The sequence below is a fragment of the Diadema antillarum genome, unplaced genomic scaffold, assembly GCF_040938485.1.
Source record: "Diadema antillarum isolate AM-2024a unplaced genomic scaffold, OU_Dant_1.0 seq00000129_RagTag, whole genome shotgun sequence".
Taxonomy (NCBI): domain Eukaryota; kingdom Metazoa; phylum Echinodermata; class Echinoidea; order Diadematoida; family Diadematidae; genus Diadema; species Diadema antillarum.
Genome location: NW_027271207.1, coordinates 62,768 through 77,776, shown reverse-complemented (window position 1 = coordinate 77,776; position 15,009 = coordinate 62,768). Strand labels below are relative to the sequence as shown.

Genomic DNA, 15,009 nt, shown 5'->3' with positions numbered 1-15,009 from the left:
GGCAGTTTTTAAAAAAAAAAATCAAGGTCTTACTTTAGGGGAATCGTTCTCAACCTGTCTTCTTCCAAACTGGTTTTTATAGAGCTAAAATTTGTGGAAGATTAATGAGAGTCAGACAGGGGTTCAATGACAGAGCTCGAAAGGTGGGGGGGGGGAGGAGAGAAATGAAAATTATTAATCAACTTTTCGCATCCATCCCGTTTCTCTTCATCTCCGCAGACCTGAGAGATCAATCAACTCAGCCTACCAGTCGCCAATTTTTCATATCCTCTGACAACCCATTCAATTTTTTTTTCTCTCCCTTTCTTTTGTTGGGAATGCCACTTAAACAAGTCTATCTGCTTGCAAAGAGAGGGAGAAAGCATGCCAGAGAGAAAAGAGCAATGGAACAGCCATGGCAAAATTCTACCATCAAACAGATCGGAGGAGGGGAGACCGAGGAAAGATGTTGACGATGATACCCGGTGATATATGGCTCCAATCTGCAGCTATCATTGAGGTCTCAAGTGCAGCAAAAAGACGCAATTAGATTTATATGGCCCTCCGATTGTGCTCCATCCGGCTAATGTCTGCCACGACAAATTAGTAGGGATGGGACCGGGTGAGCCAAATGGTTGACTACAAGGTCCATTGACCTCTCCCCACAGACATTTCATTCTTACGTTCAGACAAGCATTCCTCTTCTTCAGTGTTTGACTGGTGGATCGCCATGGAAAAAGATATAGTTTCATCCACAAATATCAATACAATATCACTTGAACAAACAACCTATGGTCATACTTTCTCATTTGTGTCAAAGAAAGATATTTTGCGATGAAAACTGACAATATGCATATGAGAAAATTCAGCTGTGACAAAAAGATGAGAAATATTCACATTGAAATAAACCTCAGTAATTTCAGGTGCTACAAATGAGCTGATGAATATTTTTCTGTTTCATTCTGGCAAGAATTTCACTTCAAAATCAAACTTAAGATAATTATGACCCCTTCGATGTTAAATAGTCATCTGTGACCCTGACCCCACAAAACTCTCACTTTAGTTGTGTAAGAATGGAAGTTAAAGTTGTAATGTATGAAACATTATCCAATGACCTTCATCACTTTACTACACAATGTCAGTGTGATCACTGCATCCTTACACATGGTATGCCAAAGAATGCATCTTCATATAAATACCAGAAAAAAAAAAATCACTCTTGCCACACATTTCAGTTTGTAAGCAGAAAAATTGAGGGGTACGGATCTAGCACTAGCTAGTTACAATTTTCATTTCAGTGGTCAATGCTGGCCTCCTTATGAATTGACAATTTTTACTCATGTTTTGTGAAGCTCTCGACTGTTGAACCAATTTTACTCTGAGTAAGAAGTTCTTTAATTCTCATTGTAGCTTTCATTGTCCACAGTGCATACGAATTAAAGTTTATGTGCAGAAACAGCTTTGCACTTCAAGAACCCACATAACCAAGTTTTAAAGGCATAATTTACCATTTGCAGATGAAAGAAAAACCGAACAGTGGTGCTTTAAAATAGTTCTAAAATGTGAGTTAAGGAAAGAAACAACCACTGTAAAAGGTATTGTTAGATATATAAAATGTGAACAATAGTAATAACAAAAATGCTTCCAGACTAAACCATCTACAGTTACGGTTTAATGACAGAAATAAAGATATCTCCATACATTTTAGACTTTATCGCAAAAATTTTACATGACAGGATGTTTTGTGGTACAACAGACCTACACATATGCATTATACATGTCATATCTTTAATTCTAAATTTTAAATCACTGTTCCCAAAGGTAAACAGGACCTTTAACAGTTCTTAGGTCCACATTCTCAGGTCAAATTCAAGTTTAGCTTCCTCATAATCTCGGATTTTACTTTTCCCTACACTCTTCTCCCCTCTCCGTCCCCTAGTAAAATCTCAAGATTATTAGAAAGCTAAACGTAAATTCGTCCTGAGAATGTGGACCTAGGAACCGTATCTCCAAGACGTGTGGCTACTACACACATTCATACATAAATATGATCATAGAAATTGTGTGTTTGTTTTTGTGCTGGAAGGACAAATGTCTTTTCAGCCCCCCCCCCCCCCCTCCCACCCCCTTTCGTCAAGAAGAAAAGTCCTTCAATCAAATGTCAGGGAAGAATAAAGGGAGACAGGGACGGGAAAAATAGAAAAGAAATCCCGGTTTTCACTGCAAATTTACAAAGCAAGATGATGAATTTGTCTGTCAATGAACAATACCAGTGTGTGCTGCTCCACCGGTATTCAGTTTCTGGCAGGAACGTGATATTACAGTGTTCAAACAACACTGACACAACAGAGCATGATGCCCCCCCCCCCCTTTTCTTTAGAACAAAACCTGTCCATTTTCGTCTGTATGCATCGAAAATACAAAAAAAAAGGACAAAAAAAGATTTTTTAAAGTTCACTGCCTTCTTTGTGTAGTCTAGACCTGCAGACCTATTTTTTCAAGGTCCATTTTTATATATTAAAGTCTTTTATAGAGAAAAGTGATGATTCCAATACAGAAATGTTCAACCCCTAATGTCCACATACTCAGTGCTGTAAACTTGACAAGAGTTTCCACAGATCATGCTTTTATCATGTACTGTAAAAATGGAAATTTTCGATGTGTGGAAATTTTCATGCATTTAGCACAACAAGAAACCAGTGCAAAAATAAAAACATGCACATATTTTTGCATGTCCTATGTTCCACTAATAAATGTCTTCATTCCACAGAATTAAAAACTCGCAAAATTCATCTCACCCAGCCAAATGTGAAAAATTGCTCACACAAAGATAACCACTTTTGCAGTCCATGTATGCAGATATGGTTTGGACTGGAAAATAAAAGGCAGTCCTTCTAGACTCAAAGTTTTGATGAAGCCACCACGATATATGGCATCCATGCATGATTGCCTGCATACATACACACACACATACACACGTAAAAACACACAAACATGCACCCATAACCCTACAAACAAATCATACATTTTCCATACACTCTTTATGCTTGCACTCGCGATAACAGATACTGTAAAACGAGGAATGTTCGTGTGCATTTTAATTTCGCGAATTTCGCGAGATCCGAGTTTCACAAAATTAAAATGCACACTAAATATCTTGTCTACACTATATGCATTGAATGTTAATGCAACTCGCGAAAATTTCAGGCTGTGAATAAGGCCGTTTGCTCCCATTCGCGAAATTTCATGCTGCGAATATATTGTGTTTTACAGTATTCAAAAAGGATTTTCTTCATATCTCCACTCACATGATCAAGATCATAAAGTTATCTGTGATATTAACCAATGAGAAGAAGCAATGATTTTATAAACATGTTACATCATCAATTCTTGTCATGGATGTGATGTGACAAAATAAAAAGTCTTTCCTTTTAATTTCCATAATCAATATAACGATCGTAATCACCACTATCACCATAATCATCGTCGTCATTGTTATCATCGTCATCATCATCAAAACTATAATTTCTCATCGCTTCAGATTTTAACAAAACCTTGCGCCAACTTCTCCCAGTTAGCTAAAACTGTCGGGCAAGTGATGTGTTAGAATACTTGCCTGATTTCTCCTTGTCCTTTGTTCTTATGAAAGAAAGCATTTCAAAATTTCAAATATATCTGATTCTGTTTGACAAAGACTGTCAAGGGAAATAGCTTGAACACTAGTAAGATATTATGGGGAGGAGGGGAGGGAAGATGGATGGGGTTGTAACGGAAGACAGGAACTTAAGAACTGGTTGTTGTTTTTTGAATATCAGATAACTATTAAACATAGGATGATGAAGATAAAGAGATACATCAGGACAGGTATCAGCCTGTAATGCATATATAACTCAGGTGTGTCAGTCTGTACATGTGTATGGATGTGTGTATGTTTATTAATGTGTATAGGAGTGAGAAAAAGAAGGAGGGAAAAAGTGGAAGAGAGAGAGAGAGAACAGGGAGACGGAAAGAGATTTCCTCTATGAATTGGGTCAAACTGGACTTGAGTAAATTTGTAGAAATAAAATCTCAAGTGGTAAAGCACCCCCCCCCCCCCCCCCATCCTTTCAAAAAAGCACTCACTTGAGTTCAAGCTCCTTGACCACGCAACGATATTCACTCTTTGGACCTCTATGTACATCTCACCAGCCAGTCTCGCCTAGTACCTCCTTGGTACTACACCCTAATTCCTTATATCTCTTGTGAGCAATTCTCAGCCCTGCAGACATGAGCTAGTTTTGAGGAAGGCTTTCACACTTTAGGGAAAACTCTCAAATCAAGGTTCATGCTAATTGAGTCATATTTGCTATGAAGGTAAAAAAAACCAAACACACACACACACCAAAAACATGTTGTCACTTGACTGCAGAACAGAGCATTGTTTGTAAGATTGATTAATTCAGTGGTTGATATCACTTCATTCATTGACACATTGCATAGTCCCATACATGATTATGTGTGTCGGTATAGGCACATGATTCTCCGAGTTGGGAAGACAATCTACTTGTGCTGGCATATAGGCGTAACCCCCGACTTGACTGCTTTATTTTTGTTACAAATAGTGCGGCCTTATCGCTGGCGTATACAGTATATCACTTTTGCTACACTGTCCAAAAAAAAAAAGAGAAAGGTATTTGTAGATAGTACAGACCATGAAAGATACCATCACTAAAATACTTTTCATTCACCTGTTGTGATTCAGAAAGATTTCGAGTAACTACCAATCTTTAAAAGGAGACTGGGGAGGAACGATATCCTATAAAGCCGTATTTGTTGGAAGAGGCATTCAATTCATCCTATGACAACAAATGAATCTATATACTGTAAAACCAAAATTTTTGCGTGCATGAAACTTTCGAGAATTTTGCAAGGAGCTAAGATCCACAAAAGTACATGCATACATGCAGTGTAAGTGTTTTGTCTCACACACTGCACTGAATGCCAGTGGCAATTTGTGAAACTTTCATGTTGTGAAAAAGGCTGTCGGCTCCGATTCGCAAAAGTTGCATGCTGCAAATTTTCTGCTTTTACAGTACTTCATACCAATGTCCCATATCTAACTACAGAATTGCCTGCTCCCCTCCCCTTCCCCCCCCCCCCCCTTAAAAAAAAGATCAAATCTAAATGAGGGTTCTCTGGAAGAGTTCCATGATACATCATTGGGCAGAAATTCATGAGTAGATATACGATGTAATAAGACAAATTGGGCATAAACTGTCAAATGCAAAAGGAAATGCAGTGGGAAAAACATCTTTTTAGAAGCATAGAAATGAAAGAATAAACTGAGAAAGGCAGACAGGGTCTCTCACAACAGACATATAATATGTTTATTCACCCATCCAAACAAAAAACTCATTGAAAGATGAAAATGATAGGATGAATGCTTGGTCGTGCCTTTCTACAAGGCCTAGAGAAAAGGATGTGGTTGAAAGGAAAACACACGAAAAAAATGTGAAAGTTGATAAGAAAAAGAACTAGAATGGGAAAGATAAATATAGAAACACAAAGTACATCAGACAGTAGACTAAAGATGACAATACAGGGACAAAGGACGGATCTGGACAAAAGAAGAAAGGTTGAAAACAGGAGACACAAGAGGGTTTCTCTAGAGGAAAAAAAAAACTCAAAAAGCATGAAGAAAAGTGAAACAGGATAACAGAGCAGGGCAGATTACAAAAGCGTCAAGGTGGCAAAAACAAATAAAACCCTCGCACAATAAAACACACTTGGGTCGTCCAATCAAGATTCTTCCTTCTTTTCTCTATCTATCCTCACTTCTCTGCAGTCACTTTTTATCAGTCATTCAAAGAGTGCTGTCAAAGTAAATGTTAGCTCAATTTCCCTACCATTCTCCCTTCCATCTCTCCCGTATGTTTTCCCTTTTTTCTCATTCTTTTTTTCCATTTCAGCAGTACCTTGGAAAAATCTGTCCCTAGAATAAATGTTTGTGTAACTCTTGAATCCAGGTAAAGGAGCTTGGGTAAATCCAACGGAGTCTGTCAAATCTTTTAATGTCAAGTGTTTCACTACCAAGTTGCTCTTGGCCTTCTCATTATATCTCTCCCCCTCTCTCTTTCCTTTAGTCTTCAAAACATTAATAGAGATTGTGATGTTGACTATCATATCTTTGCAGACCTATGAAAATTAAAAGAACAAAAATATTTATAAAATGGGTAGCGAGAATCCTGCAATATCAGTGGTTGAGAGCTATGTGTTGATTTTTACTGGCCGCATGCTGAGTCACAGTGGTAAACATGTTATCGCGCACTTGTAGCAAGAATACGCGTACTTGTAACAAAGGTTCGCGCACTAAACAAGCGTTCGCGCACTCAGTACGAGACACCTATTGGCTAAAACAACCATGCATCAGTATTTACTGATGCATGGCTGGCCGTGCGTCCAGTAAAAACTGATGCATGGTTTTCGAGCTCTCGTCTATGCCAAGCCAAAAGGAAATGCATCCAGTCATTTTGTTCTTGGGTAACACGATAGAAAAATGGGTTTTTGGCAAGATAATTACCCATTCTATAAATCAGATGACGCACATGTCTTTTCGTGCGTCAGTCGGAATATAGCGTGCATGCGGTAACTATGGAATTTAGCCTAAACCCACTCGGCTTCGCCTCGTGGGTTAAGCATTCCATAGTTACCTTATGCACACAATTCCGACTGACGCACTCAGACCTGTGCGTCATTTGTATAATATGACATTCATGATGCCAACATCAAAACCAGACGTAATAAGACACTACTGAACAACAATACAATAGTCAATAGGAGATACATGTATTGGCACCACCATGCCTCCTGTAAAACAATAAATTTTCATGTGCATGAAACTTTCATGAATTTTGCAAGGGGCCAAAATTCGCAAAAATAAGCATACAAAAGTTTCTTTCTTTGTCTCTACACAATGCACTGAATGTCAGAGGCAAATTCGCAAATGTTTCAGGCTGCGAAAAAGGCAGTCGGCTCAAATTTGCTTAGAGGGATCGTATAGTTTTGGTTGAGACTTAACTTCAGGTTTTTATCATTTTTTGGTGAGATAGTGAGAAACCTCTTATGAAATATGAAAGAGCATGTAAATCCATGAGGATTTCAACGTTTATCTGATGAAAATTGATTTTGAAATGGCTGAGATATCCAACACAGAGCGATCCTAATAAAGTGTGGGACCCACATTTTATTATGATCGTTTTGTTTTACTTTGTTTTTGGATGTTTCAGCTATTCCAAACCAGATTTTCATCAAATAAACTTTGAATTCTTCTTAAAATGGTATGCTCTGTACTATTTCATAAGTGTTTTCTTGGTATCTCAACAAAAAGTTAAAGCCCAATTTTCATCTCCACCAACACTGTACCATCCCTTTAATCATGCCACAAATGTTTCTAGTTGTATATCAGTCAAGAGACTTGGAGGAAGAAGAGGAGTGACAAACTCCGATCAGGTGATGAAGATGACACTGAAGATAACACTGGACAATATTGAAATGTTTTCTTGCCAGAGCTGATAGTGCATTGATGTGTGTACTGATCTTCATCTTTTATCTGTCTGAAATGTAGTCAGGAAATGCATCAAAATGTACATGATATTCAAAAAGTGGCATCACTTTGGTAATCCTTCTCGTTTATCCCCCCGTTGATTTCTATCCTTTGGGGGTTTATGACAGGGTTGTGATGATTTTGACCACACAAACATTGAGGATGGAAACTGGTTTCTGGGACACATATCCAGGCTACAGGCCCTTTCATAGTTTAGTACGTACGGGCACCAGTATAGCAATCTGGATGTTTCAGGTTCAAATCCATATAGAATCCCATTTTATTCGCTCATTTTTCATTTATGCAAAAAAAAACAAAAAAAGTTGGAGAGACAGACAAGACAAAGAGAAAGGAAACTAAAACAGATAAAATTGGAATGCAGGACAGATGGAAATGATTGATAAGTTTTGCTTTGGCAAAGGAGTATTGTCTAAAACCAATTTATTTTTTCAATTTCAATTTCGATTTATTTTCATAATTCTCGATGAAAAAATACATCAAATATAACAAAATTAAATGAAGTACATGATATCAAGCTGGAGACATACATAAAATATTGCAAATATATAAAACATATAGTGGTCGATCTATGAAGTTTTGAATCTGTGAATGAATGCTAAAGAAATATGAAGGAACCTACTTAAAAGCGAGCTTGTTGAGCGTAGGTCCAAGTTAAAATCGAGTTAAAGATTAAGATGGGGAGCACGGTTACAACAATGACCGAAACATAGAGAAAAAAAAAAGTACAATCATACAGTTATATAGCAAATTTATGCTCAGTTCTCCATAATATCAATTAAACATTCTGAATATTATACATATAGATTTATTTTTTTTAAAGTAAAACCTCTGGATATGAGTTCTCAATAATATCAATTGAACATTATGAGTATAAATTTTGAAAAGACTACAAAAGATTTAAAACCCTTGGATAGAAATTTTGGATAGAGGTATCACATACTATGGTATGATGGGAGTCTTGGCAGTGACCTTTCATCGGTGTACTTTTTTGATACTGTCACTCACACCATCGATAAATGTCAATATCCTGGGAAAGCCAGCTGTTTTTACGAAACACAAAATGGTTTTATGGATTCTTTGATCTCCAACACCAACAAAGCTCCCGTAATGCTGCAAATCTTTCCGAATGCGCCGAGAATTCTCCTACAAACTTATCTTTGTTATCACGGGGCCCCAGGTTTCCCACAATCATCTTTTCGCAAAACTTTCACGACGAATTCCCCCCTCACTCTCCATATATCTCTCTCTCTTCTTCCATGTGATGTCTTTTTCTGGCCTTCTCTCACCAGCTTCCAAATTTCTCTTATACCTCCCTCCCTCCCTCTCTCTCTCTCTATCTGTCTCTCCTCTGCCAGTAAGATAAAGCATAGATTTAGGTACTGTTTGAATAACAAACATACAGAGGAAAAACAAGCACATGGATTTACGAATCAAGTAAACATTTAGGCACCGTCTGAACTTGAGGGTGGGCGCACGATGCTGGATGCCCGCGAAAATAAACTTGGACCAGTTTCCAAGATGGGGAGGGTTTTCTTTCTGTTTTTTTTTTCCCCCCTGTCCGAGGTGAAAATTTTGAGATTGTCATTTCTTGTGATAAAAGATGAGGATGCGGGTATTGAGAAGTGATGTGAGGTTTGACAAGGGAATGATAGAGATTCAAATCCAGGCATTAGGCCGGTGGGATGGTGAACTAAATATTTTTGTCTTCCTCAGGATAAAGGCCTCCACCGCAGGTGAAGAAACTTTCTTGATACATTCAACTTTCTCTGCTATTCCAATGGTTGTTTTGGGGGGTTTTTTCGGTCGAGAAGAGCACTGGTCAAGAGCGTAACTGACTGAGACCAATGTCTACAATTTTCTTTGTAATGACACTGACTGTTTTTTGATCAGGCAAAAACAGGATTGAGAAATGAACAAGTTAAGTTGTATGACGACTAGTTAACACTCAATGATATTCCCATGTTACCAGGTTTCTAAGGATTTGTGATACAAAATAAAAAACCAATAAGTTCTTTCAAATCCACAGCCAAAGTAAACAATATGGGACAAACATGGGGAGACAAGTTTTATTTATTTTCCATCCATCTTTCAGTCAGCAGAGTGCTGAACAAGTAATTTTTGCAGAAAAAGTCAAGTGGCAAAATGGCTCCATTGATTGTGGAATGCACAGATGGATGACGTGTCCAATCAACAGGCTAAATGGTCGAATGCATAAAAATCAAAACTTCATCAACTTGTGCATTCAACTTCAACTCAAAATCATGATCACTCCATTGAAGGACGGAATTGAAATTGGGTTAGCTTTTGACATACCCATTAGCTACTCAACAAACCTGACTTGGTGCAATTTTTAAAAAGTACACAGAGAGTGCAAAAGATAGCAGCACAGGGACGGATACCATGACACGTACAAAATAACTTTATGAAATATGATGATAACAGAAATATCTCTGTAAGAACAAAACAAAACAAAACAAAAAAAAACAAAAGAGGTTATGTGTCTGAACTCACCTGGGGCAGAAGCATTCACGCAGCGCCAGAAAGAATTCTGCACAAAAACAAAATGAGAAAACATTTCAGCAGCGAAATCATGGTTGAGCTGAAGCGTTTCAGTCATTTTCTACATCAATGTCAGACTTTCACAGTGATTACTCACTCACGTATTAGAATGTCACTATTAGGGTATCCAGCTTCCAATTAGTAAGAATTTCTGTTATTACCACAAGAAAAGAACCTTTGTTTGAATTTCATCCTTAGTGTTTGTGATGTGAGTCCTTTTTAATCTGTGCATGATTACAATTTATTATAATTTGCATATCATTAATTGTAAACTGTGCTTTTCGGGTGGGGGGGTCCATGACAATCATTCACTTAAATTGTCATATTAACATGCATGCATTACAATCTAATTACAGTTGAACCTCTCTTATCCGGCCTCCCTTTATCCGGATCTCTCTATTATACGGACGCAATCTCGCCGTGATTTTTTTTAAATAATCACGGGAGGAAAGGGGATTTCCCAACTCCTTGAGAACTCCTACACAAACACACATGAATTACATATACATTGTACTCGATACATTTCTTAATAATTATTTAGGTAAATCATCCCAAGAATTCATAAAAGAAAATGATTTCATTCTTGCAAACACGAACCTCTATTTGGGGGTCTGTTACTGAGTGTAACAATGAAAAGGTTGCAGTATACACATTACTACATGTGGTACTACAATGGGCTACATCAGTACATGTGTATGTATAATTATGTACATGTATATAGCATCGAGTCTCCCGTATCCGGCCAAATCCCTTATCCGGATGAGCCCCGGTCCCGACTTGTCCGGATACGAGAGGTTCAACTGTACCACAATAAATTGTCATTCTGCACTGTTCACAATTGTTACTTTGTATTAAACAATGAATGACAGCTTCAGATAACTTGAATTGAATGGAACTGACACAAATTTGTAACAACTTTTATTCCGAAAGTGACATGACCGAGAAACTTACAACACTCTCCAACCATCTAGGCAAATTTTGCCAAAATTGACAATCCTAGCACAAGGTTTGAAGGAAGCCATACAATATGCTTTTCTAAACAGTTAATGTGTAAATTATACACATCAATATCGGACATAATGGTGATTCATACCTAAAACAGAGGATCATTACAATTGTTTGCTGCAAGTTGCTTTTTCAAATCACACAGTATGATGACATTTCTGACAGATATATTTTCAATGTTGCCATTCAATTTTTCTTGAATTTACAACAGAACTTTGTACTTTCACAAATGAATAGAATTGGAAAACAAAATATAATAGGATCTTTCATGGCCCAACTCTGAAACATACTACTGTACGCAGGGGAGTCTGGCATGCTTTAGAGTGCAATATCACAAACCAGATTCCTTTGTGGGAGATGGGTTTTATGCTTTATTCACAAACAGGAGCTATAGCTAACTTCAAAAAAACTACTGTCTTTCTGTCTACAGGCAATATGTAGCAGGAAAAAAAAAATCATACAGGCTGTATTATGAATAGAAATCATTTGTTTGAAGCCAAGCACCCCTAAAAATAAGGAAAATATAAACATATCCTCATGAGCTACATGACTGATGGGAGGAGACATAAAACATCCAAGGGAATGACATTGATTCATTACATGTCATTCTTCTGGTTCTGAAATCCCAAATCTGAATTGAACATGCATTGGGCACGGATTTAGATGGTATGCCCCATTAACATTCTAAGCCAGCAGCAAAACGTGGGTTCATGCACACTCATGAGGGGTAGTGAATGTACTTTTCCGGCCGGGAGGGCGGTCTTCGATTTGAGTGCAGGCGTGGACAGTCCGCGATCGGGGAAGATTATGTGACAATAACCCAATCAGCGGCTAAAATCTGAGAGTGTGAAAACATGCCGCGATCAATTATCATCACATTCCCATCCTGAAAACTTCCTTTCTATTCATTATCTTTGTGGAGCAGCTTCCATCTTCCAATATTTGGTGAGGGGGAGGGGGAGAGGGAGGGGAAAGGTGAGGGGGAAGAGAGGGGAAGTGGTAGGAAGGTGGTGATTGTCGAAATCTTCCGCACAATCCGTGCCGACTATTGATGGATAGATTCAAAATCAATACTTTGCACACCAGGGAAGGAGGTCTCCGACTGGAGGAGAGGATATGGCCGCCGGCTGGTGGGTGTTTGTGGCCGAGCGCTGCCGTGCTGGATATCGCAAGACAAAGGTGTGTTCGGTGGCAGCCGAGGCAAAGAAGTGGGGGGGGGGGGGGGGGGGGGGGGGGGGGGGTTATACCCTCCATCCCAGACTCCCAGAAGACGATGCGGTCTCACTAGATGGTAGGCTGGGGTAAGGGAAGTGTTGGGGCAATTTAAACAAGTGTGTTAAGCCAATTATAACGCACCAGCCCACGACAGCGAGCAGAGACATGGGGTGTGGGAAGGTAGACTTTGATACGCTCCCTGGTGTACAAAAATACCAGCTCACGCCTGAGAGGACACTTTGCATCCTATAAAGCATGGGGTGAAGGGAGAAGCTAGGAAAAAAAAATTAAAGCTACTCTTGGCATAAGAAAGACATGATATGAGAAGAAGATAAATTGGCCCGTAAGCGATTCCCGCCTCATACCGCCGGGTACCGCTAATTTCCCCAAGCTCAGACGGGTTGCTACGGTGATCAGATTAATTGGATTGGGGATGATCACTCAGACAGGGTGTTAAATCAGACAAACTATGAGCTCCGAGTTGCCGACAATTGCTCCCGATTGCTCTCTCTGGCATCCATCTTCCTGACACGCCCATCCACCATCCACCCACCTCACTGGTGTCAAAGCTTTCCTCCCGCCTCGCCTCATGGTGAATGAGAAATATGACCCCAAACACTACAGCCAGGATGAGCGAACATCATCCCAGAAGCTTCAAGGGGAGGGAGAAGAGATTCAGCCCATTGACCCAGCACCTTCATCATGTTTCTCCATGTCATCATGACAGTTGAATCTCTTTTCATGAAAGCCCTCATCCATCTTTGAGGAGTTCCAACCAGTATACCACAACCTGCATCTACGATACCATGTGTATAGGAGTTGGAGGAGTTGGGATAATCTGAGTATTTTTTACCTGATATTTACTCCCACCTGTTTGTCACTTTAAGATTAACATGCGTAATTTCCCATGTAAAATTCATACTGAAGACATGAATCATGTATTGAGATTGTATGTCAATTTAGTAGCCCATGATTTTCAAACTGCAAATGACCACAATCCAGTCTAGCATCAGCCAAAATGATCTGCAAGGGAGCGTTATGGTTCCAACTCCAAAGGTAGCGCAGAAGTCCAATTAAAAGACAGTGTGGAAGAGGGAGTCATTTCTGGAAGAAATAGTCTGTTTCTGAGGAATGATAACAGTTAGTGTGTGTTTCATGTGCATCTATAAAAGTGTCAGTGTGTGAATAGTACATGATATCTGCATTGTGAATGAATTAACATGCTTTCTGGTTAATCAGGTACTATGCTTAATGGCTAACAAACGCCTTTGCCAGACACTATCTGATTAAGTGGAGACAACTGTATCAGTTATCATTATCTCAGTTCACAATTCGAAAAACCCCTTTTATGTTAAGTACTTCGCAAAATACTGGACAAATGAGAGACAATCCTTTCGTTCAGACTTGTCAAGTAATGCACAGTTGGTCATTATTACCATACTATTGAAGCATGAATGATGCATTTGGGGATATTCCTTGTGAATCATCAATCAATGTGTGGTTTAGTAAAGTGAGGGAGATCCAAGTTTGACAATGCCCTGTGATTGATGCCACTTGGTTGTGCATTAAACCCTTGCCTCATCGTTCTCCAACATAATAAGCTATACGTAGTTTCGAAAAAGTAAGGACTGGAATACAAACCTAAGCTATGAGGCCTGGCAAAAGGCTAGCAAAGGGGGGTAGGGGGAGAGAAATTAATGCCAAACATATATTACCTGTAACTGCTACACTAGCTTGTACTTAATATGAAATTTGTATTTTTGCATTCTGGTACTTCATACAACCACAAAACAAATGTTGCAGCCAGCCTGATGATACTTCTACAATCACACAAGATATTTACAACAGTAGAAACTGATACTTGTAACTGCTCATTCAGGGAAAGCTAATCAGACTGGAGGATTTCTATACGTACTCTATCTTTCACGTCAGGTTTCTCATTTTTTATCCTCATACAGTTTTTTATCCTCATACAGTTTTTTATCCTCATACAGTTTTTAAAAGAAGTCTAGGGAATATATATCTTGTTTCTCTCATGTTGATAGAGAAAAGGAAACATTCAGAATGAAGGCAAATATAACAGTCTTTAGGGTGATCTGTTGACCAAGTTTAACCAATCAAATTTAAAACAAGATTATTAGTTTCATTTGAACCCTCAGAACCCCTTAAAGAAAGGATTGACTGAAAACCAATGATAACATTGAGTATTAAAACACAGAATGATAAATATTGAGATGGAGGAATAACTGAAGAGAAAAGAAACAATATGAGACAGGTTATAAGACTTCTTGTCGAAGAGAATTTGAACAATACATTATGTGTTTCTTGGGAAATCAAAATAATTAGGACTCGTATCGCTCATACCTATGGTGTACAGCCAGGTCACCGACCCCAACTAAAGACACCCCCCCCCCCCCCATAACAAAAATCTAGCTCTTCAGTCCAATTCCTCTGTAATCTATGATTTCTTTTTTTAATAAGGATTCTCATAAATCATTCATAATCATTGATGAACTTCTTTCTGACAAAGGTGACTTCCACAACAGGCATTGTTGTTGCTTTTCTTTTGTTTATAAAAGCACGATCTCTGTGTGTTCCCACAAACAATATTCATCTGAGTCGGTTTAATTATTCAGCACGGTGGACAG

General features: G+C 38.6%; 1 protein-coding gene across 1 annotated transcript in view; it reads right to left on the bottom strand.

Annotated features, from left to right (window-relative positions):
• LOC139727366 (reversion-inducing cysteine-rich protein with Kazal motifs-like) overlaps positions 1–15,009 on the bottom strand; it is a 126,042-nt gene that overhangs the window by 67,162 nt on the left and 43,871 nt on the right. The window contains exon 4 of the mRNA XM_071638327.1: positions 10,094–10,130. Within this exon, the coding sequence (XP_071494428.1) occupies positions 10,094–10,130 (37 nt within the window). The remainder of the gene's footprint in view (positions 1–10,093; positions 10,131–15,009) is intronic.